The sequence below is a fragment of the Macaca fascicularis genome, chromosome 12 (genome assembly GCF_037993035.2).
Source record: "Macaca fascicularis isolate 582-1 chromosome 12, T2T-MFA8v1.1".
In the NCBI taxonomy this organism is placed as follows: Eukaryota; Metazoa; Chordata; class Mammalia; order Primates; family Cercopithecidae; genus Macaca; species Macaca fascicularis.
In genome coordinates this window covers 23,417,622-23,443,069 of record NC_088386.1, presented here as the reverse complement: position 1 = coordinate 23,443,069, position 25,448 = coordinate 23,417,622, and the positions used below count along the sequence as shown (strand labels likewise).

At 37.4% G+C, this 25,448-nt stretch overlaps 1 protein-coding gene across 3 annotated transcripts in view; it reads right to left on the bottom strand.

Moving 5' to 3' along the window:
* The window catches only part of THSD7B (thrombospondin type 1 domain containing 7B), a 907,474-nt gene that overhangs the window by 101,192 nt on the left and 780,834 nt on the right, over positions 1-25,448 (bottom strand). For all 3 annotated transcript variants that reach the window (XM_065525431.1, XM_074008583.1, XM_074008582.1), the window contains one exon: positions 9,176-9,326. In XM_065525431.1, the coding sequence (XP_065381503.1) occupies positions 9,176-9,326 (151 nt within the window). The remainder of the gene's footprint in view (positions 1-9,175; positions 9,327-25,448) is intronic.

The window sequence follows — 25,448 nt, the reverse complement described above, 5'->3', positions numbered from 1 at the left end:
AAATTTTATTTATTATAATTTATTTTTTTATTTTTATAATTATTAGTTTTTGAGACAGAGTCTCTCTCTGTCGCCCAGGCTGGAGTGTGGAGTGCAGTGATGCAATCTCAGTTCACTGCAGCCGCTGCATCCTGTGTTCAAGTGATTCTCCTGCCTAAGCCTCCCGAGAAGCTAGGATTACAGGCATGCACCACTATGCATGGCTAAATGTTGTATTTTTAGTAGAGATGGGATTTTGCCATGTTGGGCAGGCTGGTCTCAAGCTCCTGACCTCAGGTGATCTGCCCACCTAGGCCTTACAAAGTGCTGGGATTACAGGCGTGAGCCATGAGCCCGGCCTCTAATTTAAAGTTTAATTTAAGAATTCTCGGGTATTTCAAAACTAGACATTCTGCTTTATCATATTTATAAAAGACAAATTCTAAAAATAATACCAGCAAAAATGAAAAGCATTGAATAAAACTGACTAATCATTTTTGAACACATACATCTGGTGATATATTGTGTATATATATATTTAAAAAGAAATTCACAGAAAAAAATTAAACATAATACACAATGACTATTTGTTTAACAATAGCTCAAACATATTATATCACCTGATTAAAGCCAGGTGATATAGTTTGGATATTTATCCCCGCCCAGATCTCATGTTGAATTGTAATCCCCAATGTTGAAGGTGGGGCCTAGTGGGAGATATTTGGATGATGGGAGTGGATTCCTCATGAATGGCTTGGGCCATCCCCTTGGTGATAAATGACCTCTTGCTCTGACTTCATACGAGATCTGGACATTTAAAAGTGTGTGGCACCTTCCCCAATATTCCCCTTCTCTCTTGCTCCTGCTCTTGCCATGTGATGTGCCTGATCTCACTTCACCCAAGTAAAAGCTTCCTGAGGCCTCTCCAGAAACCACGCTTCCTGTACAGCCTGCAGGACTGTGAGACAATTAAACCTCTTTTTTTTTTTTTTTAATAAATTACTCAACCTCAGGTATTTCTTTACAGCAACATGAGAACAGTCTAATATACTAGGAAAAGATAAAAATGATTTTTGATTTTTAGCACTATTTAGAAAGTTCTTCGTAATAAAGTATGTATGTCTAGGAAAGATAATGTGAATATCAAGAAAGGATAGGTAAATCATTATTTGTATATTATATAGGTATATGTTAGGAAAACCTAAGACTATGAACTAATTTTGTAAAAACTACTAGTAGAATTAATAATAAAATTAAGATAACACAGCTGGATGCAAGATATTCCTGCAATACCAAAGCACCCATTTGTTTCTTTATACATTAGCACTAACCAATTAGATACACACATGGAAGAAAACACTCCACTAATAATAGTGATTAAAAAAAATGTCAATTCACATGATATTAAATGTAACTGGGTACAGCAAAAATATAAATAAAACTCTTGTGAAAACTTTTTTAAAATGTCTAGAAAATGGAATCCAGAAACTAGTTGGTACAGGAATATTCATTTGAAATGTAATAGAACTTGTGTCGACATACACAAAACTAAGTAAAACATGTTTATGCATTTTTAAGCAATTAAAATATTAGAAACATATCTAGGATTTTTTTAAAGCAAGAAAGAGTATCATAAAAAGTAAACACTTTTATATGACAGAAGGTATCACAAATTGTGTTAAAATTTAATTTGATAGGAAATTTTGGTTAAAGATGGAAGACTATACAAAACTCTTTCCAGGAATACCACTAAAATGATATTAAAAGGATCAAAATGAGAGTGAAGACATTTGTTTATAAAGGTGTACAAACAACAATAGTAATATAAGGACCTAATAGTAATAAAATTTAAGAAGTTAGAAAACTTATCTGATAACTGAGAGCCGACTTGAAAGTACTGAATTCCAAATCAGCAATGGATAAATTGGAACTTGATTTGGACTCTATAGCCTCAAAAGACTAGGAATTTGACCATCAAGTAAATCTGAAAAAGGAGTTAAAAGTAGTGTTCAAAACTAGAGAACTAATCGAAAGTGCATCTGTCAATAATTAACCCGTCTATATTAGGGTTCTCCAAAGATACAGAATCAATAGTGTGTGTGTCCGTGTGTGTGTGTGCGTGTGTGTGTGTGTACTCACATGCATATTAATTTATTTAGGAATTGGCTCACATGATTATGGAGCTTGACAAGTCCCAAGATCTGCAGTCTGCAAGCTGGAGACCCAAGAGAGCCAATGGTGTGGTTCCAGTCCAAAGGGCCTGCTGGCTTTATACCCAAGAAGAGCCAATGTTTTGGTTTCAGTACAATGGCAGGATAAAACTAATGTCTCAGTGCAAGGCAATCAGGCAGGAGTTTCCTCTTACTCATGGGAATGTCAGCCTTTTTTTTTTCTACTTGGGACTTTTAACTGATTGGATGGAACTTCATTATTTGGGAAAAGTAAAGCAGAAAATCTCTACACTGGGCACAATTGACCATGGTGCTACCATTTTGAAAATAAAGTGATTAAGGGAAACATTGCTAATGTACTGGTACTGAGACCTTCTAGAATATTTTTTCTATTTTATCCTCAGAATATTGTCAGCCAGGATCATATGATCCAGATAACATTCTCTGAAAACTGCAACCACTCCAAAATTTGAAATAATTTGAGCTATTACTTCTTCAAATATTTTTCTGTCCACTCCCTACTTTTCTTCCAGGGCTCTAATTATGCATGTGTTAAATGACTTGCAATTGTTCTACAGATCACTTAGTCCCTATTCATTTCTTTTCCATTCTTTTTTTTCTTTCTGTGCTTTGTAGCTATGTCTTCAAGTGAAAACACCTGTATAGCCAGAACAGAGCTCATGAAATAAAATGTTACCTTGTAAAAAAGAAACAAATATTACCAAAACCACCTAGGTCCCTATCATGCCTCACATCTGGCCAATAACCACTCCTAGATGTTGTGAATGTAACACTGCTGAATGCTTGTGGGGGCCGGGATTGTCTTCCTTTCAAATGTGCTGAAGTATGTTTTGGCAGGCAGTAATGTTACCTGTGGATCAGCTTGGTCTTTCTGTGGTTTGTCTTTAAATTTCATTAGGGAAATTCCGGAGTAGACTTTAAGGTTAATTTAACCCTCCTGCTAAGGCAAAACCCTTGTTAGGTCATTAATAAATGATCTCAGAGCTTAAAGAGGTATCTCTGTTTACACTACATGAAATTGAAATGTCTCCTAGACCTGTGTGAGCTTTAGAATATGTATACCTTGCAGATTCTCAGAAGTCATTCTTTGTCTGAACTTGGGGGGTTTCACTCCATGAATGTCCAAATTAATAGTTAGCTAAGAACACCAGGAGGCCCCTTCTAGGTATCTAGATTATTTTGTTTGCCTAGCTCCTTTCTTTTCAGTACTTTGTGTTTCAAATTTCAACTTCCTGTACCTCTCCGACTCTGGTTGCAGGATCCTCACCATGGTCTCCTTGGAATCTCATTCCTTTAATCACCATTCAGAAATTGCCTCTAGCCAGAAACCCATGGTGATTGGAAGGCTCACTTCATTTGGTTTTCTTCCCTCGGTCACCATAGTCCCATGCTACTCATCCAATGTATCAAAACTGTTGGTTTATACATTTTGCCCTTTGTAACACTGTTTACTATGGAGCATAAATCCAGCCCAAAGAAATCCAATGATATTCCATCACTGTTAGACGTGAAAATTCTCTTTTCTCTCCAGTTCTCTTTGAATCGCCTTACAATCATGCTAGTTTAATGACTAATCAGTTAATTAACTTTTGACACTTTGTATGAGTCACATTTTTAATTTTTTGAAAATTATACTTTTACAAAGTATAGAATTATAATTTTACAAGGTATAGAAAAGTGTTGTTAGGTGTAGTTGTTTTCATTAATCATTTTCTCTTAGGAAGGTATGCAGAAGTATTTATGGCTGAAATAATATAAAATGTGGGATATGCCTTAGTCTGCTAGCAAGAAAGTGAAAGAGAAGTGGGGGAAGAAGAGATAAATGAAATAAGGTTTGTCATATGTAGATAATTGCTGAAGCAGGATGATCAATGTATAGGGCCCATCATACTATTTTTTTATAACTGAGAATTTCATGAAATAGAGACAGAGATAGAAATGGAGATAGAGAGGGAGAATGGAAGGTGTCAGGGCAAAGAGAGAGACAGAGGGAAACTGACAGCAATGGAAGCCTTATTTTGTACTCCAGATTGATGATATTGAGAATCAAAGAAGTCAGGCTGTATAAGAAAGAATGATAACAAGCATATTAAATATCAAAACCTTGAGGAACCTAAAGACTGCTTCTATTAGATTGTCATTCACTGCTCCAATGCATGAAATGAGGCACCCTTCTTGCAGTGCCTCATGTGGTTCTGGAAATAAAAGTGGCTCTAAGTGATATTACATCTCACTGCACACAGGGGTAAAATACTCTGCAAGCCCCTGAGTGATGAATTACTGTCATCTGACAAGAGCCAATATCAATTTAGCACACGCAACCAGAATTTACTGTCCAGATTATAGAAAATTATCATCATTCTCATCCTCTGGCTTTCAGCTGTGAGTCAAACAAAAGAACTAGGTAGCATGAGGGTCATGACCATTAGGCACCTCCTCCAGAGACAAATACAGGTTGCCATCTGCATGATAAAAACTGTTAGGTGAGATTGAGGAAGTGCTTAGAGCTGAGCTCCAGTACTAAACTTTGGGATAAATTGCTTCCCTGAAACATAATTTGCACAGGTGATGCTAAGGTGCTGAAAATACTGAGTCATCAGGAATAAAATGTCATTGCTCACAGCATTTCCCCAAAATAACACTGGAGCACAATTAAAAAAAATGGAGGGGGTGTTTTTCTTAACCTCAAATGCTTAATTATAGATCACTTATCAGAAAACCACATGCATTTCTCTTTCTCTTTTAAAGCAGGGCATTTGCCTGAAGAAATAATTTCGGTTTCTGCACTGGCTTTCACTAGTATCTCCTGCACACATAAGGAATTAGAGAAAAGAATAAAGCACAGAAATAAGGTGAACTTTAAAAACACAATATTCAGACTGTGATAGAATCCAGATTCCATTGCACTTAAGCCCTATGTAGTTTCTTTGCAAAGTCTTCCCTTGTGATCCTTTTTCATAGATTGTTCTGGTGATAATTCAAAGATTTGGGTCACTTTTTGATCATGAAGTTTCCTTGGGACCACTGTTTAATAAGCCTCTAATTCCCATTATCTGAAGGGATGCTTGGCTACAGTTCTGGCCAACCCCTGATACATTCAGCTAGAGGTGAATCAAAGGTCAAATAGGTTTGCTACATCTAAGTCACCTTTCTGGAGTGGGTTTGCAAAGTCTTGCTTCTGCAAAATATACAACAGTTTCGAAATTCACTTCCAATACCCTTGTCCTATCAATATCAGTGTTTAGGAAATTCCTTTGCCAAGATTCCAAGGAGAGATATAAATAGAAAATCTGTGTTATTCAATGTTAAATTTCTGTAAGGATTGGTAGCATAAATGAAGGCAACCCAATATTGTTTCAGACACATAAGTGGCTCATCAATTTCAAATGTTCCAAGACATTTGCATCCAGAAATTTATGAACTTCTCTTGAAGAATACATGATTCTATGAATAATCCTCAGCATAATTCTGAAGTATGTAGGATCAGGACAAAAACTGGAAAAACTGAGGTAAAAGAGAACACCTGGTGGTAAGTAATAAACTACAAAATGTCTATATATTTGTATGTGTGTGCATGTACTTATATACATGTATGAACATGTATACACACACACATACCTTTAAAGCAGAAACACCATTAGGAAGGTTATTGTACGCACAATTACATAATCTTCCTTTCATAGTAAAGCATTCTAATACACACACACACACATATATATATATATTTATATATATAACATATGTTATATATATATTTATATATATAACATATGTTATATATATATATAACATATGTTTAACATATGTTAAAGTAAATATATATATATGTGTGTGTGTGTGTATTATGGGAATAAGAAAAAACACGAACATAAAACAAAGGAAACAAATAGTTTTTCATTTTCTTCAAATTCCTCTTTGAATTGTATTTGTTTCTGCTTGATTCATTTATGGTTTTCCCAATACAGTTTTTAAAAAAAGGTCCCAATACAATTTTTAATGCCTTTGTCTTATTTGTCCTTCTGTATGGTTTGCAATTTGCAGTTACTGTCAGGTCAGTAACCCATTCATTCAAAGTTATCTTTGTGATGCGTTATTTTTAAGGACCACTATTAAATTAGATATAAGTTATGTTTCAGTAATGGAGGTGACATTTTATTTCTAAAAGATCGAGTAATAACTTATTTTGTGCAGGGGAAGGGATCTTTCCTGTATAGCTTAAAAAATGTACTGCCCCCTGTCTGGGATTTCCCAACCACATGGCAAACAAGGTAAGTGGGAAGGGGCTTTGTGATGGTTCTTCTTCATCACAATTCTGTGTTAGGTAATACCTTATGACATTTATTTTATACATATTATATCTAATTTTTTAAGCAATCTGAAAAAAATAGCTATTATTATCCTCACTTCCCAGTAAGAAACCTGTAACTCAGATTTAAGTAACTTGCTGCAACCATACTTAAAAACATGTTCAGCTTCTTTATGTGTTTGTCTCTAAAGAAGTACCTTTGCAGGAGAAAATACCCAACAAATAGTGAATTTGTCCCAATATCATATGTCACATGGTAGACTATCAAAGGAGAATTTGGTAAAATAATGGCAAATATTAAAGATCCTTAAATCAGCTCATGGTCTACAGAACACTTATAAAGTAATTGTTTCCTTTTTCTGATGAAATGCACATTGAAGTGCTAATTAAATTATGGGCACAATGATTTAGTTTGCTGCATTTGCTATAATCATTCTCATTCTCATTGTCAATACTGATTGGGATTGTCCTATGATGTTGGGACAGTATGCTAATATCTTGCAACTTAACTAAAGTTATGCAATATATCTAGATCTAGGGAAAATAATCAGATATGAGCCATAATTACATTTTTTCACTTTGAAGTTTACATTTACATGGGATAGTATAGCATACCATCTGAGAAAGAATAAGGCCATTGTGGTTAGACAGACCTGAATGGCCATGGACAAGTGTTACATCATCATAGTGCAATGTTGTTATAAAACTTAAGAGTTACATGTAGCCTTCAGTATACTGTTGGTTATATAAGATATGCTCAATAAAAGTCTATTGCTATTGTCATAGCTTCTATCATTATGTAATTTAGAAGGTACATATGCAGGTAAAGGAACAACCTTTTCATTTCATGCTTACAAGTGGGTAACTCTGTTGTCTTTTTGACACATGAAAGGAGGTTAAAATATTTTCTCTATCTCCAATTTCTAAACACTCCAAAAATTAAATAACTATGTTTTGAAAAAGAAGCCTTGAAAAAACAAAAACCCAAAGGAAATAAACACAGAATGCTAAACCTTCACAACTTTGTATAAAATGTTCTTACAATAAAAATTTTAGCCCAGTGGCCAGATACCTTAAGAGGGCAATGTTTTCATTGCAAAGTGATTAGAACTTAATGGAGTCTTCTGTGAGTAAATTAGGAAAACAAAAGTGAGGAAGATCATGACCTTACATTTAATTAAACTTCTTCAGGCTGCTAATTCGTCTATAGGTTGATTAATAAAGAGTGGTACTAGCACACTTTTTAAAATATAAACATAGTACTCAATCATGGCATAATCATACAGACAGCTAAAACAGCTTCCCTTCTTCTTAAAATAAATATTGCATTTTAAACAAAGAAAAGTATTGAGTCTAAATCTACCTTAACTTTTCCAAGATAACTGGGCCAAGAATGTAAGAGCAAAATCTCTGGCTTCATCAACAGAATAATGTTCATTCTGAGCTCATCACTTATTAAGTACAAAACTTTGTGTGAACCACTTAACATTTCTACACATCAGTTTCTAAGCTGTACAATGAACTAGTAATACTACCAACCGAATAGGATTAGTGCAAATACTAAAGGGAATAGTTCCTACACGTGCCTTGCACAAAATAAGTGGTCAATAAATTTTAACTTTCATTATATTCAGGTTACACACAAAATACACGACTTAGTAGTACAAGTATCCCATTTCTACAAGTTATTCTTATTAGTTTTTCTTCATGTCAATATTGTATTGCTCTAAAAACAACTTGACAAATAAAAATGACAACAGGGTGAAGTCTCTTTCAGGAACAGAATTATACAAATATCAAAGATAAGGGCTCAATATTTAATAAGGAATCAATAATTTGAAGCTCTAAACATACGATAGTAACTGCTTTTAAAGATGTTTTCCATTTCTATATAGAGATTTCCACAGTCTTTCCACAAATTGTCAGTATGACAATTGAGTTCAAAGTATCCTAATTTTCCTTTCTAATGTTTGAACTCATATAATTTGTTCCTAATCCCCACTTCCATTTTTTTCAGTGTTTACTTTGAAATATGAGTATAAAATATCAGAATTTATCTTCTGGGAATAGTAAGTTGAAATATGCTCCTTGAATAATATTTATTTTGTCATACTCCTGTTGTGCTTCCAATTTTTTAAAACTCTAAAAGAAAAAAATAAAGGTAAATGCTTTAGTTTTTTGTTTTTTTTTTTAAGGTATTTTTGTTAGCTTTGGAAGAAGTAGGAACATCGCAAAAGAATGCCTCATCTTCAGGAAAACAGCAAAAGGCAAAAACAGATCATCACTAACAGAAGCTAAATTGCACAGTGGAGTTGAGCTCCTAAGATATAATTGATTCTGCTGGGATAAAAATGGAATAGGACCAAGATATTGTAACGAGAATCATTTTGTTACTAAAGAAGACCCCTTTCACAATGGGTGCGCAGTTTAATCCTAATGTGATCATTATAGGCTCATTTTCCTTGTTCATGTTCCTGCGATAAAGACCCTGAAAGAAGCACTGGCATTTTAAATTGCTCAGTCTTGCTTGCAGACTTTTTTTTTTCTTTTTTTCTTTCTTTGGATTTCCCAAAAAGAAAAAAATTATTTTCCCATGTTACTAGAAGAATGCTTTGGAGACCAGCACTATGAATGCACAGAGAATAACAGTGAAGGCAACAATAGATTATCAGAGCATTGACAAAGAAAGAGAAATTACCTGTGGGCATTTGCTCCAAAGTCCCCATTCAGACATGACACACTCATTGGGACACATAAGGGAACAGGACTGGGTTTCCGGGGGAATTTCATCCTGGTTGCACAGGTTGCTATCCACTGCTCCACCTTCGCTATCTGCAGTATTCACACACCTGTAAAGCCAGGTCACAAGATAGCTTGATTATTTAAAACAGTGGAGAGTATATTTAAAACAGTTATGATGTATCACAGTAACTGACGATAGTTAAATATAACATAAGACCAGCACAGAAACCAAAGAGAACAAAACTTTCCTCCTTTAGTCAGTCAGGCTTTGTGAGCATTAACTCTGTACAGAACCCATTATTCATCAGGGCAAGGGAGAACAATGGAAAGACTAGAGGCAATGGTTGACCTTGGACTAAAGGCAGTGGTTGACCTTGAAGAACTTTATATTTCAAGAGACTTACAATATATTTACTCGGTCCAGCACTGAGTGACTATTCTTTTTATTGTAATGAATCTTGAAGGCTCTCCTTCTCTGAATAAATCCATCACTTTGTAATAGCTAGAACCTTCCTACTTCCCGTGGCATTCTTAAACCTTTCCCAAACTTCTATCTGATACCATGTAAAATTTCCTAAACTTTGTCTCACCCATTTTTAAAGTCATGGCAAAGTAATATGAAAAATAACTGAAGACGTATTTTTTCAGGTAACTTCTGCATTTCAGCAAAGAATGTTTCAAATCAAAAAATGAAGGGCAATGAGCAAGTATTTTCACAAAGCAATTAATCACACAGCACAGATGTATGCATCATGGGTGCTTGGCCTACTCTGTGTCAGGTTTTGAGATAAGTACTGGCAATAATGAGATAATCACACTATTGTTAAAGATGATGAAGATTCAATCAAATTAAAACCAAAATGTTATACCACTATATGCTTGCTAAAATGGATTAAATTGTAAAAACATGGAAAATATCAAAAGCTGGCAAGAATGCAGAGCAACTGTAATTAATTCTTCTTATTCTGCTGGTGGGAGCATAATCTGTTTTGAAAACTGGTTGGCAATATCTACTAAAGCTAAACTTATACATACTATGTAACCCAACAATTCACTTATACTTCCATAGAAATGCATATAAATGTGTACCAAACCAAAAACCAAAGCCAACTGAAAATGTTCACAGCAGCACTATTCATAATGAACCAAACTAGAAACAGTACAAATGTTCAGCAAGACTATAACCTAAAAATATATTATAGTAAACTAATCAAGTTAAATGCCATAAAATGATGAGAATGAATGAAAGAATATGAGTGACAGTCAAAAATACAATGTTGAACAAAAGAAGCTAGACAGAAAACAGTACATATGATCCCATTCCAATGAAGTTAATGAACAGGTAATACTAATCTAGGGTGTCAGAAGTCAGAATAGTGGCTACCTTTGAGGAAATGCTTAATGACTGATAGGGACTTAGGTAGTCTTGATAATATTTTGTTTCTTGACCTCTGGGCTGGTTACACAGTTGTGTTCACATTGTTAAAACTAATCCAGCTGTACCCCTATGATGGGGGCATTTCTCTCTATTTATATCACATCCCAAATAGAAATTAATTTTATAATTATTTTTCAAAATTATTTAATAAAGACTTTCTATTGCAAATATCTTTTGCTAGCTGTTGGGATACAAAGTTGTTATTTGTTAGTGATTCATTTAGTCAATATTTTTGATAGCTTGCTACATACTAAGTCCTCACCTGGGTATTGGGGTACAGAACTGAAATAGAGACAGACAAGATCCCTAGTGTTATAAGTATTTTGTTCTAGTGAAAATGATAAAGATGAAGATGAAACTGGCAATGATGATGAAATAAATCATGCCATTTGCTGATCTAGCAATTCAGATACAATGTCAAGGTCAAGAAGTAAGCACTTTAGTAACAGTACGCTAAAGAGCTCTCGGTGCTCCCTAGATCATGCTATGCTAATGAATTATCCTACACTTTAAGAGTTTCTTTTACACACACATTAAAAGTAGAAAGAGATCGAGACCAGCCTGGCTAACACGGTGAAACCTGTCTCTACTAAAAATACAAAAAATTAGCCGGGCATGGTAGTGGGCGCCTGTAGTCCCAGTTACTCGGGAGGCTGAGGCAGGAGAGTCGCGTGAACCTGGGAGGCGGAGCTTGCAGTGAGCCAAGAACACACCACTGCACTCCAGCCCGGGCGACAGAGCGAGACTCTGTCTCAAAAAAAAAAAAAAGAGAAAAAAAGAAAACTCCAGAAACATTTCAAAGTAGTCAATCACATACTGAAAAATAAAACAAGCTTTCTGAGCTGCTAACTCATGAAAAGTTAGATATTGTATGAAAGAGGTTAGCAGAGAATGGCATACAAAAAAGTTGTAAGTAATGCCTTCTAATACAGGGACTTTAATTCTATGGACTTTAATAATGATGGACTTTAATTTCTCCTGTGGCAAAAGTCAATAGTAGAAGGAAAATCCATGGGATAGCTTAAATGTCCTTTCCTGGACAAACTTAAAAAAAAATAAAAACTGGAAATTGCTTCCCTTCCTGCTTGCACACTATCTGCTGATGTTCATTTATTATTTCACTGAGAAAGAAGAGGGAAGACTTCTGGTTAATGAAATCCAGTGAATGTATGTATTAGCCTCCATTCACTCCCAACATGCCACAAAAGCAACAGTAAAGGAATTTGTTACCAAAACAATAATAATAAAAATTATTATTATGGGGAGAGAAAGGCATTACTCCACAAGGACACAGAACGTGGGGGAGGACAAGTACAAGAAATGGAAAATAGATGGGCTCCTGGTAACTCCTTAGCACATCTGAAAAAGCTGATACTAAACCTTCAAAGGGAAACACCAAAAATAACTCCATTTACAACACAGAACAAAGAAAAAATTCTGGAATTCATGGCACCAAGTACCTCTGGAAATAAGGATGAAAATCAGGCTTAAAAAACTGAAGGATTTATTGAAAGTATGTTTAAGCAGTGCCCAAACCTTTAGATCCTCTCCCCTGGTCCACACAGGTAAGTGATTGTCCATCCCCTCCCCCTGCCGGTGATTGATGGTTTACTATCTGGAGAGGGTCACACAAGGGTCTTTGGACTAGAGAACACCTGGTGCACTTGATGGAGACACTATCCTGTAAACAGAGGCTTAAGTAAAAGTTTACATACCGCAAAAATTACCACAAAGTTGGTGGCTTAAACCATGGAACTGTATTATCTTACAGTTTTGTAGGATGGAAATACAACTTGGGCCTCATGGGCTAACATCAGAGAGTCAGGCATCAGCAGAGCTGCACTCCTAGAGGGGCATCTCTTGCCTTGCCTTTTCCAGGTTCAGGGGCCACTTGTATTCTTTGGGTGACACCCTTCCTCCATCTCCGGAAGCAGCAACACTGCATTTCTTGGTGCCTGGCTTCTATGGTCACATCTTCCTCTCTTTCTTGTCTCCCCTTCCACTCTTAAAAATCCTGTGAATATATTGTTCCCATTGGACAATCTAAGAAAATCTTCCCATCACAAAGTCCTCGCCTTAATAACATCTGCCAAGTCCCTTTTGCCAAAGTTAGCATATCCATAAAGTCTAGAAATTAGGATGTGGACATCTTTGGTGGGCCATTATTCTGTCTATAACCCCAGCATTCCTGTTTCACTAGGTTTCCAGAATACTGGTTGATATGGTTAGGCTTGGTGTCCCCACCCAAATCTCATCTTGAATTGTGATCCCCAGGTGTTTAGGAAGATACCTCATGGGAAGTGATTGGATTATGGGGGCGATTTCCCCCATGTTGTTCTTGTGATAGTGAGTGAATTTTCACGAGGTCTGATGGTATTATAAATGGTAGTTTTTCCTGCGCTGACGCTCACTCTTTCCTTCCACCATGTGAGAAGGTCCAAGCTTGCTTCCCCTTCGCCTTCCACCATGATTGTAAGTTTCCTGAAGCCTCCCCAGTCATGTGTAACTGTGAGTCAACTAAATCTCTTTCTTTTATAAATTAACCAGTCTTGGGTATTTCTTTATAGCAGTGTGAAAATAGACTAATACAGTAGCTGTTAGGATTATCTATTTCACGTATGATTTAATAAGAGACTTTACTGGGTATTCTGACAAGCCCGAGAGTAAAGAATTCAAAATATTTAAATTAAGGGTGTTCCTGAATGAAAATGCAGTTATCCACTACATATCCTGCATCATCAATTTCCTTGACCATCTCCCTTCAGTCATCACCTCACTTTTACTCAAATTCATTGCAAAATTGCTTTAAGGCATTGTCTGTATTTGCTATCTCTACTTCCTCCCCTCCTCTCCTCCCGCCTCCCCGATTATTACCTCTTGAACTCACTTAAATCACACTTTCATTACCATTCCAGAGAAACCTTTTAGTGAGATCATCAACAGACTCCCCATTGCCAAACTCAATGGTCAATTCTTATCTCAGTAAACCAAAAAGCATTTGAAACAGTTAATTACTATATCTTCTTGAGTAACTCACTTGTCAATCTTCTCATTTTCTTTGTTTTCCTTCTATTCCAGTTTTTTTCTTAGTCTCACTTGTAGAATCTTCCTATTCGCTCTAATCTATGAATGTTGGAGTTCCCCAGGACTCAATTTCTTCTCAATACTAAATTTGTAAGCTAATGGTGCCTAAATTTATATTCTAAATGTTTCCTCTGAACTGGACTGTAATAGTTCAGTTGGAAAGCTACTATCACCTCAAATTTAATGTGTTCAAAAGCTAACTTTAGATTTATATCTCAAACCTGCTTCTAATGTTCCCCAACTCAACAAGTTATGCCATTATTCCTAATGTTGCTCAGGCCACACCATCTAACAGTCATTTCTGAGGCTTCTTTTTTTTCCCACTCTGCAATCATTTTATCAGCAAACCCTGTGTTCTGCACCTTCAGAATATATTTCAAATTTGACTTTCGCATCACCTTCACTTTTACTAAATCGAGTCCAACCATTAACTTCTTTCACCTGGAGTTCAGCAACGGCCTCAAAACTGTATCACTCGCTGTTCTACACTGCACTCTAAAACACCTTCCCTATACCACGTCCAATAAGGCTCTTTTCAAATGTAAATAAGATGCTGGGCAGGGTGGCTCATGCCTGTAATCCCAGCACTTTGAGAGGCCAAGGGGCAGATCGCTTGAGGTCAAGAGTTTGAAACAAGCATGGCCAACATGGTGAAACCCTGTCTCTACTAAAAATACGAAGATTAGCTGGGCACAGTGGTGGGCACCTGTAATCCCAGCTATTTGGGAGGCTGAGGCATGAAGAAAACTGCCTCAACCTGGGAGGCAGAGGCTGCAGTGAGCTGGGATTGCACCACTGCACTCCAACCTGAGCGACGGTGCAAGACTCAGTCACAAAAAATAAAATAAAATAAAATAAAATAAAATAAAATAAAAGTAAATATGAGCATGGCATTCCCCCACGTCAAAACTTCCATAGCTTCATGTTGCAGTTGGAATAATATCCAGTCTTTATCTTGTTTGAGTACTGATGCTAGACATATGGGACAGCTTGTTACTCTGTTAATAAGCCAAGAAGGTTCCTGCTTTTTACGCTCCTTGTCACTGGAAATCTCTTTCTAGAGATCTTCATGCTCATTCAGGTCTCTCACTACATTTAGGTTTGTGCTCAAATATTTTGCTGACCATCTTGCCAAAATAATACTCCTGGTAACTCCAATCCAGTTTTGTTTTTCTTTTTGGCATTTTATAGCAAAGACATTTCATTGTATATTAATTGTTCATTTTTTTCTCTATTGCTATTATAACCACATCAGACCAATCAGACTGAATTTTTATGTAACAAAGTTGTGAGTTGTTTCTCTTTTTTTAAATTTCTTTGTTTTTTAATTATACTTTATGTTCCAGGGTACATGTGCACAACGTGCAGCTTTGTTACACATGTATACATGTACCATGTTGGTTTGCTGCACCTATTAACTCGTCATTTACATTAGGTATATCTCCTAATGCTATCCCTCCCCTCTCCCCCCACCCCACAACAGGCCCCGGTGAATGATGTTCTGCTTCCTGTGTCCAAGTGATCTCATTGTTCAATTCCCACCTATGAGTGAGAACATCTGGTGTTTGGTTTTCTGTCCATGTGATAGTTTGCTCAGAATGATGGTTTCCAGCTGCATCCATGTCCCCACAAAGGACACGAACTCATCCATTTTATGGCTGCATAGTATTCCATGGTGTATATGTGCCACATTTTCTTAATCCAGTCTGTCACTGATGGACATTTGGGTTGATTCCAAGTCTTTGCTATTGTGAATAGTGCCACAATAAACATACGTGTGCATGTGTCTTTATAGCAGCATGACTTATAATCCTTTGGGTAAATCACCAGTAATGGGATGGCTGGGTCAAATGATATTTCCAGTTCTAGATCCTTGAGTAATTGCCACACTGTCTTCCACAATGGTTGAACTACTTTACAGTCCCACCAACAGTGTAAAAGTGTTCCTGTTTCTCCACATCCTCTCCAGCACCTGTTTTTTCCTGACTTTTTAATGATTGCCATTCTAACTGGTGTGAGATGGTATCTCATGGTGGTTTTGATTTGCATTTCTCTGATGGCTAGTGATGACGAGCATTTTTTCATGTGTCTGTTGTCTGCATAAATGTCTTCTTTTGAGAAGTGTCTGTTCATATCCTTTTCCCACTTTTTGATGGGGTTGTTTGTTTTTTTCTTGTAAATTTGTTTGAGTTCTTTGCAGGTTCTGGATATTAGCCCTTTGTCAGATGAGTAGATTGCAAAAATTTTCTCCCATTCTGTAGGTTGCCTGTTCACTCTAATGGTGGTTTCTTTTGCTGTGCAGAAGCTCTTTAGTTTAATTAGATCCCATTTGTCAATTTTGGCTTTTGTTGTCACTGCTTTTGGTGTTTTAGACATGAAGTCCTTGCCCATGTTGATGTCCTGAATGGTATTGTCCAGGTTTTCTTATAGGGTTTTTATGGTTTTAAGTGCAACATTTAAGTCTCTAATCCATCTTGAATTAATTTTCGTATAAGGAGTAAGGAAAGGATCCAGTTTCAGCTTTCTACTTATGGCTAGCCAATTTTCCCAGCACCATTTATTAAATAGGGAATCCTTTCCCCATTTCTTGTTTCTCTCAGGTTTGTCAAAGATCAGATGGCTGTAGATGTGTGGTATTATTTCTGAGGACTCTGTTCTGTTCCATTGGTCTATATCTCTGTTTTGGTACCAGTACCATGCTGTTTTGGTTACTGTAGCCTTGTAGTATAGTTTGAAGTCAGGTAGCGTGATGCCTCCAGCTTTGTTCTTTTGGCTTAGGATTGTCTTGGCAATGTGGGCTCTTTTTTGGTTACATATGAACTTTAAAGTACTTTTTTCCAATTCTGTGAAGAAAGTCATTGGTAGCTTAAAAGGGATGGCATTGAATCTATAAATTATCTTGGACAGTATGGCCATTTTCATGATATTGATTCTTCCTATTCATGAGCATGGAATGTTCTTCCATTTGTTTGCATCCTCTTTTATGTCATTGAGCAGTGGTTTGTAGTTCTCCTTGAAGAGTTCCTTCACATCTCTTGTAAGTTGGATTCCTAGGTATTTTATTCTCTTTGAAGCTATTGTGAATGGGAGTTCATTCATGATTTGGCTCTCTGTTTGTCTGTTATTGGTGTATAAGAATGCTTGTGATTTTTGCACATTTATTTTGCATTCTGAGACTTTGCTGAAGTTGCTTATCAGCTTAAGGAGATTTTGGGCTGAGATGATGGCCTTTTCTAAATATACAATCATGTCATCTGCAAACAGGGACAATTTGACTTCCTCTTTTCCTAATTGAATACCCTTTATTTCTTTTTCCTTCCTGATTGCCCTGGCCAGAACCTCCAACACTATATTGAATAGGAGTGGTGAGAGAGGGCATCCCTGTCTTGTGCCAGTTTTCAAAGGGAATGCTTCCAGTTTTTTCCCATTCAGTATGATATTGGCTGTGGGTTTGTCATAAATAGCTCTTATTATTTTGAGATACATTCCATCAATACCGAATTTATTGAGTGTTTTTTGCATGAAGGGCTGCTGAATTTTGTCAAAGGCCTTTTCTGCATCTATTGAGATAATCATGTGGTTTTTGTCTTTGGTTCTGTTTATATGATGGATTACATTTATTGATTTGCATATGTTGAACCAGCCTTCCATCCCAGGGATGAAGCCCACTTGATCACGTTGGATAAGCTTTTTGATGTGCTGCTGGATTCGGTTTGCCAGTATTTTATTGAGGATTTTTGCATCGATGTTCATCAGGGATATTGGTCTAAAATTGTCTTTTTTTTGTTGTGTCTCTGCCAGTCTTTGGTATCAGGATGATGTTGGCCTCATAAAGTGAGTTAGGGAGGGTTGCCTCTTTTTCTATTGATTGGAATAGTTTCAGAAGGAATGGTACCAGCTCCTCCTTGTACCTCTGGTAGAATTCAGCTGTGAATCCATCTGGTCCTGGACTTTTTTTGGTTGGTAGGTTATTAATTTTGCCTCAATTTCAGAGCCTGTTATTGGTCTATTCAGAGATTCCACTTCTTCCTGGTTTAGTCTTGGGAGAGTGTATGTGTCCAGGAATTTATCTATTTCTTCTAGGTTTTCTAGTTTATTTGCATAGAGGTCTTTATAGTATTCTCTGATGGTAGTTTGTATTTCTGTGGTGTCGGTGGTGATATCCCCTTTATCATTTTTTATTGCGTCTATTTGATTCTTCTCTCTTTTCTTCTTTATTAGTCTTGCTAGTGGTCTATCAATTTTGTTGATCTTTTCAAAAAACCAGCTCCCGGATTCTTTGATTTTTTGAAGGGATTTTATGTCTCTATCTACTTCAGTTCTGCTCTGTTCTTAGTTATTTCTTGCTTTCTGCTAGCTTTTGAATATGTTTACTCTTGCTTCTCTAGTTCTTTTAATTGTGATTTTAGGGTGTCAATTTTAGATCTTTCCTGTTTTCTCTCATGGGCATTTAGTGCTATAAATTTCCCTCTACACACTGCTTTAAATGTGTCCCAGAGATTCTGGCATGTTGTATCTTTGTTCTCATTGGTTTCAAAGAACATCTTTATTTCTGCCTTCATTTCATTATGTACCCAGTAGTCATTCAGGAGCAGATTATTCAGTTTCCATGTAGTTGAGCGGTTTTGATTGAGTTTCTTAATCCTGAGTTCTAGTTTGATTGTGCTGTGGTCTGAGAGACAGTTTGTTATAATTTTTATTCTTTTACATTTGCTGAGGAGTGCTTTACTTCCAACTATGTGGTCAATTTTGGAAAAGTGTGATGTGGTGGTGAGAAGAATGTATATTCTGTTGATTTGGGGTGGAGAGTCCTGTTGATGTCTATTAGGTCTGCTTGGTGCAGAGTTGAGTTCAATTCCTGGATATCCTTGTTAACTTTCTGTCTCGTTGGTCTGTCTAATGTTGGTCTGTCTCCCATTATTATTGTGTGGGATTCTAAGTCTCTTTGTAAGTCTCTAAGGACTTGCTTTATGAATCTGGGTGCTCCTGTATTGGGTGCATATATATTTAGGATAGTTAGCTCTTCTTATTGAATTTATTCCTTTACCATTATGTAATGGCCTTCTTTTCTCTTTTGATCTTTGTTGGTTTAAAGTCTGTTTTATCAGAGACTAGGATTGCAATGCCTGCCATTTTTGTTTTCCATTTGCTTGGTAGATCTTCCTCCATTCCTTTATTTTGAGCCTATGTGTGTCTCTGCACATGAGATGGGTCTACTGAATACAGCAAACTGATGGGGTCTTGACTCTTTATCCAATTTTCCAGTCTGTGTCTTTTAATTGGAGAATTTAGCCTATTTACATTTAAGCTTAATATTCTTATGTGTGAACTTGATCCTGTCATTATGATGTTAGCTGGTTATTTTGCTCGTTAGTTGATGTGGTTTCTTCCTAGCATCAATTGTCTTTACATTTTGGCATGTTTTTGCAGTGGCTGGTACTGGCTGTTCCTTTCCATGTTTAGTGCTTCCCTCTGGTGCTCTTGTAGGGCCGGCCCGGTGGTGATAAAATCTCTCAGCACTTTCTTGTCTGTAAAGGATTTTATTTCTCCTTCACTTATGAAACTTAGTTTTGCTGGATATGAAATTCTGGGTTTAAAATTCTTTTCTTTAAGAATGTTGAATATCAGCCCCCACTCTCTTCTGGCTTGTAGAGTTTTTGCTGAGAGATCCGCTGTTAGTCTGATGGGCTTCCCTTTGTGAGTAACCCGACCTTTCTCTCTGGCTGCCCTTAACATTTTTTCTTTCATTTCAACTTTGGTGAATCTGACAATTATGTGTCTTAGAGTTGCTCTTCTCAAGGATTATCTTTGTGGCGATCTCTGTATTTCCTGAGTTTGAATATTGGCCTGCCTTTCTAGGTTGTGGAAGTTCTCCTGGATAATATCATGCAGAGTGTTTTCCAACTTGGTTCCATTCTCCCCATCACTTTCAAGTACACCAATCAGACGTAGATTTGGTCTTTTCACATAGTCCCATATTTCTTGGAGGCTTTGTTCATTTCTTTTTACTCTTTTTTTCTCTAAACTTCTCTTCTCACTTCATTTCATTCATTAGATCTTCAATCACTAATACCCTTTCTTCCAGTTGATAGAGTTGGTTACTGAAGCCTGTGCATTTGTCATGTAGTTCTCATGTCATGGTTTTCATCTCTATCAGATCATTTAAGGACTTCTCTACATTGATTATTTAGTTAGCCATTCGTCAAATCTTTTTTCAAGGTTTTTAGTTTCTTTGCACTGGGTTTGTACTTACTCCTTTAGCCCGGAGACGTTTGATCGTCTGAAGCCTTCTTCTCTCAACTCGTCAAAGTCATTCTCCATCCCGCTTTGTTCTGTTGCTGGTGAGGAGCTGCGTTCTTTTGGAGGGGGAGAGGCATTCTGATTTTCAGAATTTTCAGCTTTTCTGCACTGCTTTTTCCCCATGTTTGTGGTTTTATCTACCTTTGGTCTTTGATGATGGTGACATATAGATGGGGTTTTGGTGTGGATGCCCTTTCTGTTTGTTATTTTTCCTTCTAACAGTCAGGACCCTCAGCTGTAGGTCTGTTGGAGTTTGCTTGAGCCCCACTCCAGACCCTGTTTGCCTGGGTATCAGCAGTGGAGGCTGCAGAAGACTGAACAGCAAATCTTGCTGTCTGATCGTTCCTCTGGAAGCTCCATCTCAGAGATGTACCCGGCTGTGTGAGGTGTGAGGTGTCAGTCTGTCCCTAGTGGTGGATGTCTCCCAGTTAGGCTACTCGGGGGTCAGGGACCCAATTGAGCAGGCAGTCTGTCTGTTCTCAGATCTCAAACTCTGTGCTGGGAGAACCACTGCTCTCTTCAAAGCTGTCAGACAGGAACATTTACATCTGCAGAGGTTTCTGCTGCCTTTTGTTTGGCTATGCCCTGTCCCCAGAGGTGGAATCTACAGAGGCAGGCAGGCAGGCCTCCTTGGGCTGCGGTGGGCTCCACCCTATTCGAGCTTCCCAGCTGCACAGGCACTTCCGCAGCTGGGCGGGCACCCCTCCCCCAGCCTCGCTGCCGCCTTGAAGTTAGATCTTAGACTGCTGTGCTAGCAATAAGGGAGGCTCCGTGGGCGTGCGACCCTCTGAGCCAGGCGGGGGATTATAATCTCCTGATGTGTTGTTTGCTAAGACCCTTGGTAAAGCACAGTATTAGGGTGGGAGTGACCCAATTTTCCAGGTGTTGTGTGTCACCGTTTCCCTTGGCTAGGAAAGGGAATTCCCTTCCCCCTTGTGCTTCCCGGGTGAGGTGATGCCTCGCCCTCCTTTAGCTCTCACTTGTTGGGCTGCACCTACTGTCCTGCACCCACTGTCTGACATGCCCCAATGAGATGAACCCAGACCTCAGTTGGAAATGCAGAAATCACCCAACTTCTGTGTCACTCACACTGAGAGCTGGAGGTTGGAGCTGTTCTCATTCGGACATCTTGGCACCACCTTCTGAGTTGTTTTTCAGTTGCCATGGGTCTCTTACACTAAAGGTTATGAAACCCAATGGGCATGCCCAGATGAACTAACCACCAGGGGAATGTAAGTATGCAGAAGAGAGACTGAATTAAGAGGTGGATACTGCACAGTAGGATGTAGGATCAATCAGGTCAAGTCCCCGGCATCACCCTATAGGAGGATCCACTCAAATCATGTCTCTCAGCATCACCTTATTGCAAGATCCAATCAGATCATACCTTGTTATTTATGCTTATAAAACATGACCTAATCCCCAACTCAGGGAGGCAGATTTAAACATTTCCTCCTATCTCCTTATCAACGAACTTACAGTGAACTCTTCTTGCTGCAAAAACCTGGTGCTTCAGTGTTTTTCTTTCCACTGCATGTGGGCAAATGGACCAAATTCGACTCAGTGACATTATATTGTCAATTCTTGGAGGACAAAAATGTTATTCACTCTTTTATATGATGTGCTTAGAACAATATTTGATACATAGAAGGCAAATATTCATAAATATTTTTTGATTTAATAATTGATTCTAGTCATGGATGAACTATGAAGATGCCCTACAGTTGGAAGGTTTTAAGAAAGAGAACAGATGAGCTATTCCATTCATTATAAGACTTTAAGGTCAATAATAGCTCAGAATGCAAGGTAACTGGAAGATCTGCTTCACATATTTAAAAGTAATTATGTACATACAGCATGGTGCATTGTGAGTATGTATGTTTTCTAGGGCTACCTCAGTGGGTTGAATGGGTTCCCCCAATTTCGTGTATTGAAAACTTAATCTCCCAAATGTGTATGTTGATTGGAGATGGAGCCATTGGGACATAATCAGGATTAGATTCAGTCATCAGAGTGGAGCCACCATGATGAGACTGGTGGCTTTATAAGAAGAGAAAGAGAAAGACTTGAGCTAACATGCAAGCTGTTGCCCTCTCTCCATGTGATGCCCTCCACTTCATTTTGATACAGTACAAAAAGCCCTCGCCAGAAGCTTCCACCAAGTGAAAAGGACATAAATTTTAGGGGACTGGGGCAGAATGATATGGTTTGAATATGTCACTCTAAAATTCATGTGTTGAAAATGTAATTGCCAGTATAATAGTACTAAGATGTGAGGTCTTTGAGATGTAATTGAGTCCTGAAGGTGGAAGCCTTATGAATGTCATTATTCTAGTATTGAGTTCTTATGTAAGTGAGTTTGTTCTCATGGGAGTGGACTGTTGTAAAAGCAAGCTTGGCTCATTCTTGTAGTCTCATTCTCACATGCTTGCTTGCCCTTCTACTTTCCTGCCATGTTATGAAACAGTACTAAAACCCTTGCCAGAAGCTGCTGCTCTGTCCTTGGAATTCCCAGCCTCCAGAGCCATGAGCCAAATAAATTTCTTTTCTTTATAAATTGCTAAATCTGTAGTATTCTGTCATAGCAAAATAAAAAGAGCTGAAACAGCTACCATAATAAAATACCACAGACTGGATCACTTAAATGACAGAAATTTATTTTCTCATAATTCTGGAGACTAGAAGTCTGAGATCAAGGTGTAATCTGGATTTTTTTTTCTCCTGAGGCCTCTCTCCTTGGTTTATAGATGGGCATATTCTCCCTGTCTTCACATGGTCTTTCCTTTATGTATGTCTGTGTCCTAGTCTTCTCTTCTTATAAGGCCACCAGTTAGAATAGATTAGGACCCATACCAATAACCTCATTTTACCTTAATTACTTCTTTAAAGATCCTATTTATTTCCAAATCATCACATTCTGAGCTACTGAGGGTTAGAACTTAGACATACAGATTTTTTTTGTGGGGAAGGGGTTGGAAGATATACAATTCATCCTATTGTAGAGTAATGCTTGGTAGTTATACCGCTTGTATTATATCAGTCTTTGTAGGTTTAAGCTGAGGCAAATGACTGAAAGGCCTTCTTGTTCAAGTGTGTTTTCCTCAATAAACCTTCCATAATTCTGTCTATAGCAATTTATTCTCTTTTTTTAAAAATTTATTTATTATTATTATACTTTAAGTTCTAGGGTACATGTGCATAACGTGCAGGTTTGTTACATATGTATACTTGTGCCATGTTGGTGTGCTGCACCCATCAACTCGTCAGCACCCATCAACTCATCATTTACATCAGGTATAACTCCTAATGCAATCCCCCCCCCCATGATAGGCCCCGGTGTGTGATGTTCCCCTTCCTGAGTCCAAGTGATCTCATTGTTCAGTTCCCACCTATGAGTGAGAACATGCGGTGTTTGGTTTTCTGTTCTTGTGATAGTTTGCTAAGAATGATGGTTTCCAGCTGCATCCATGTCCCTACAAAGGACACAAACTCATCCTTTTTTATGGCTGCATCATATTCCATGGTGTATATGTGCCACATTTTCTTAATCCAATCTGTCACTGATGGACATTTGGGTTGATTCCAAGTCTTTGCTATTGTGAATAGTGCCGCAATAAACATATGTGCGCATGTGTCTTTATAGCAGCATGATTTATAATCCTTTGGGCATATACCCAGTAATGGGATGGCTGGGTCATATGGTACATCTAGTTCTAGATCCTTGAGGAATCACCATACTGTTTTCCATAATGGTTGAACTAGTTTACAATCCCACCAACAGTGTAAAAGTGTTCCTGTTTCTCCACATGCTCTCCAGCACCTGTTGTTTCCTGACTTTTTAATGATCGCCATTCTAACTGGTGTGAGATGGTATCTCATTGTGGTTTTGATTTGCATTTCTCTGATGTCTTGGAGATGCAGGCTCTTTTTTGGTTCCATATGAACTTTAAAGCAGTTTTTTCCAATTCTGTGAAGAAACTCATTGGTAGCTTGATGGCGATGGCATTGGATCTATAAATTAACTTGGGCAGTATGGCCATTTTCACGATATTGATTCTTCCTATCCATGAGCATGGTATGTTCTTCCATTTGTTTGTGTCCTCTTTTATTTCACTGAGCAGTGGTTTGTAGTTCTCCTTGAAGAGGTCCTTTACATCCCTTGTAAGTTGGATTCCTAGGTATTTTATTCTCTTTGAAGCACTTGTGAATGGAAGTTCATTCATGATTTGGCTCTGTGTTTGTCTGTTACAGGTGTATAAGAATGCTTGTGATTTTTGCACATTAATTTTGTATCCTGAGACTTTGCTGAAGTTGCTTATCAGCTTAAGGAGATTTTGGGCTGAGACAATGGGGTTAGCAATTTATTCTCTTAAAGCTTTTCTTTTTCTCCTGAGATTTTCCTTGAATATTTCTAAGAGGCCTGAATAGGATACAGGTAAGAGATGCCACAGTTCATTTACATATTACTTTACAAGCTAGGTTGGTCCATCGTTTTTCAAAACCATGAGAGAATAAGACACAGGAGACAGAGATTTTAAAAAGAAAAAGGTAAAAGCCCCAAATTTGCAACAGCCTGAGCATCTGAGTTTCCAGAAGAAAGGGCAATGAACAAATGGAAGAAAGATAATTTGTCTATTAGCCATTTGCTTGAGCTGGTGGGGAGAAGCAACTTTATAATTTCCCCAGCAGCTCTTCCTTTCAACATGACTACCAGTGATTTTGCAACATTGAGACTGTCATAAATAGTGGGTATATACTCAATTACTGAATAAAGTATATTTCACAGATGTTGAATAACCATCAATGACATAACCAGGCTCTGCCTTGCAACCGACTTCCAACAGTTAACTCAATAGGCAGCTACCTGATTTGGATGCTGACTGTCCATTTGAAACACAGTTTCCTAAATCTGACAAAATAATACACTATGCATGTGCAGGAGTTAACTAAGTTATGCTTCTTATCTATTTCACATACTAATCATTATGTATAAATATTGTAACTTTTGCTGTTTGAATTGTCTAATGTTCATTGCCATTATCCTCAGTTGGTAAGGACACTGTTCTTCTTTCTTTCAAAATCATTTCAAAATAGACCATCTTGGCAAACTCAGGCCATGTAGTTCCTTTGGTTAACATTGCTATATTTATAAACCAAAAACTTTAAACCAGTTTCCACAGTAAATAATCTAGCATTCACTAAATTATCTCAGAGATGTGTTCCTCTTATATTAACATGTATTGCTACTATTCATAGGCGTTCTCAGCCTTTAGTTTCCAAGGCTAATCATGGGGTTTAAAGTAACCTTTTTAATTATCAACATCCACAGTTAAGAAAAAACGTTCATCAACTATACTAACCATAATGCAAGAGAGAGAAATGGCAACACAGTCAGTATCTCCTAATT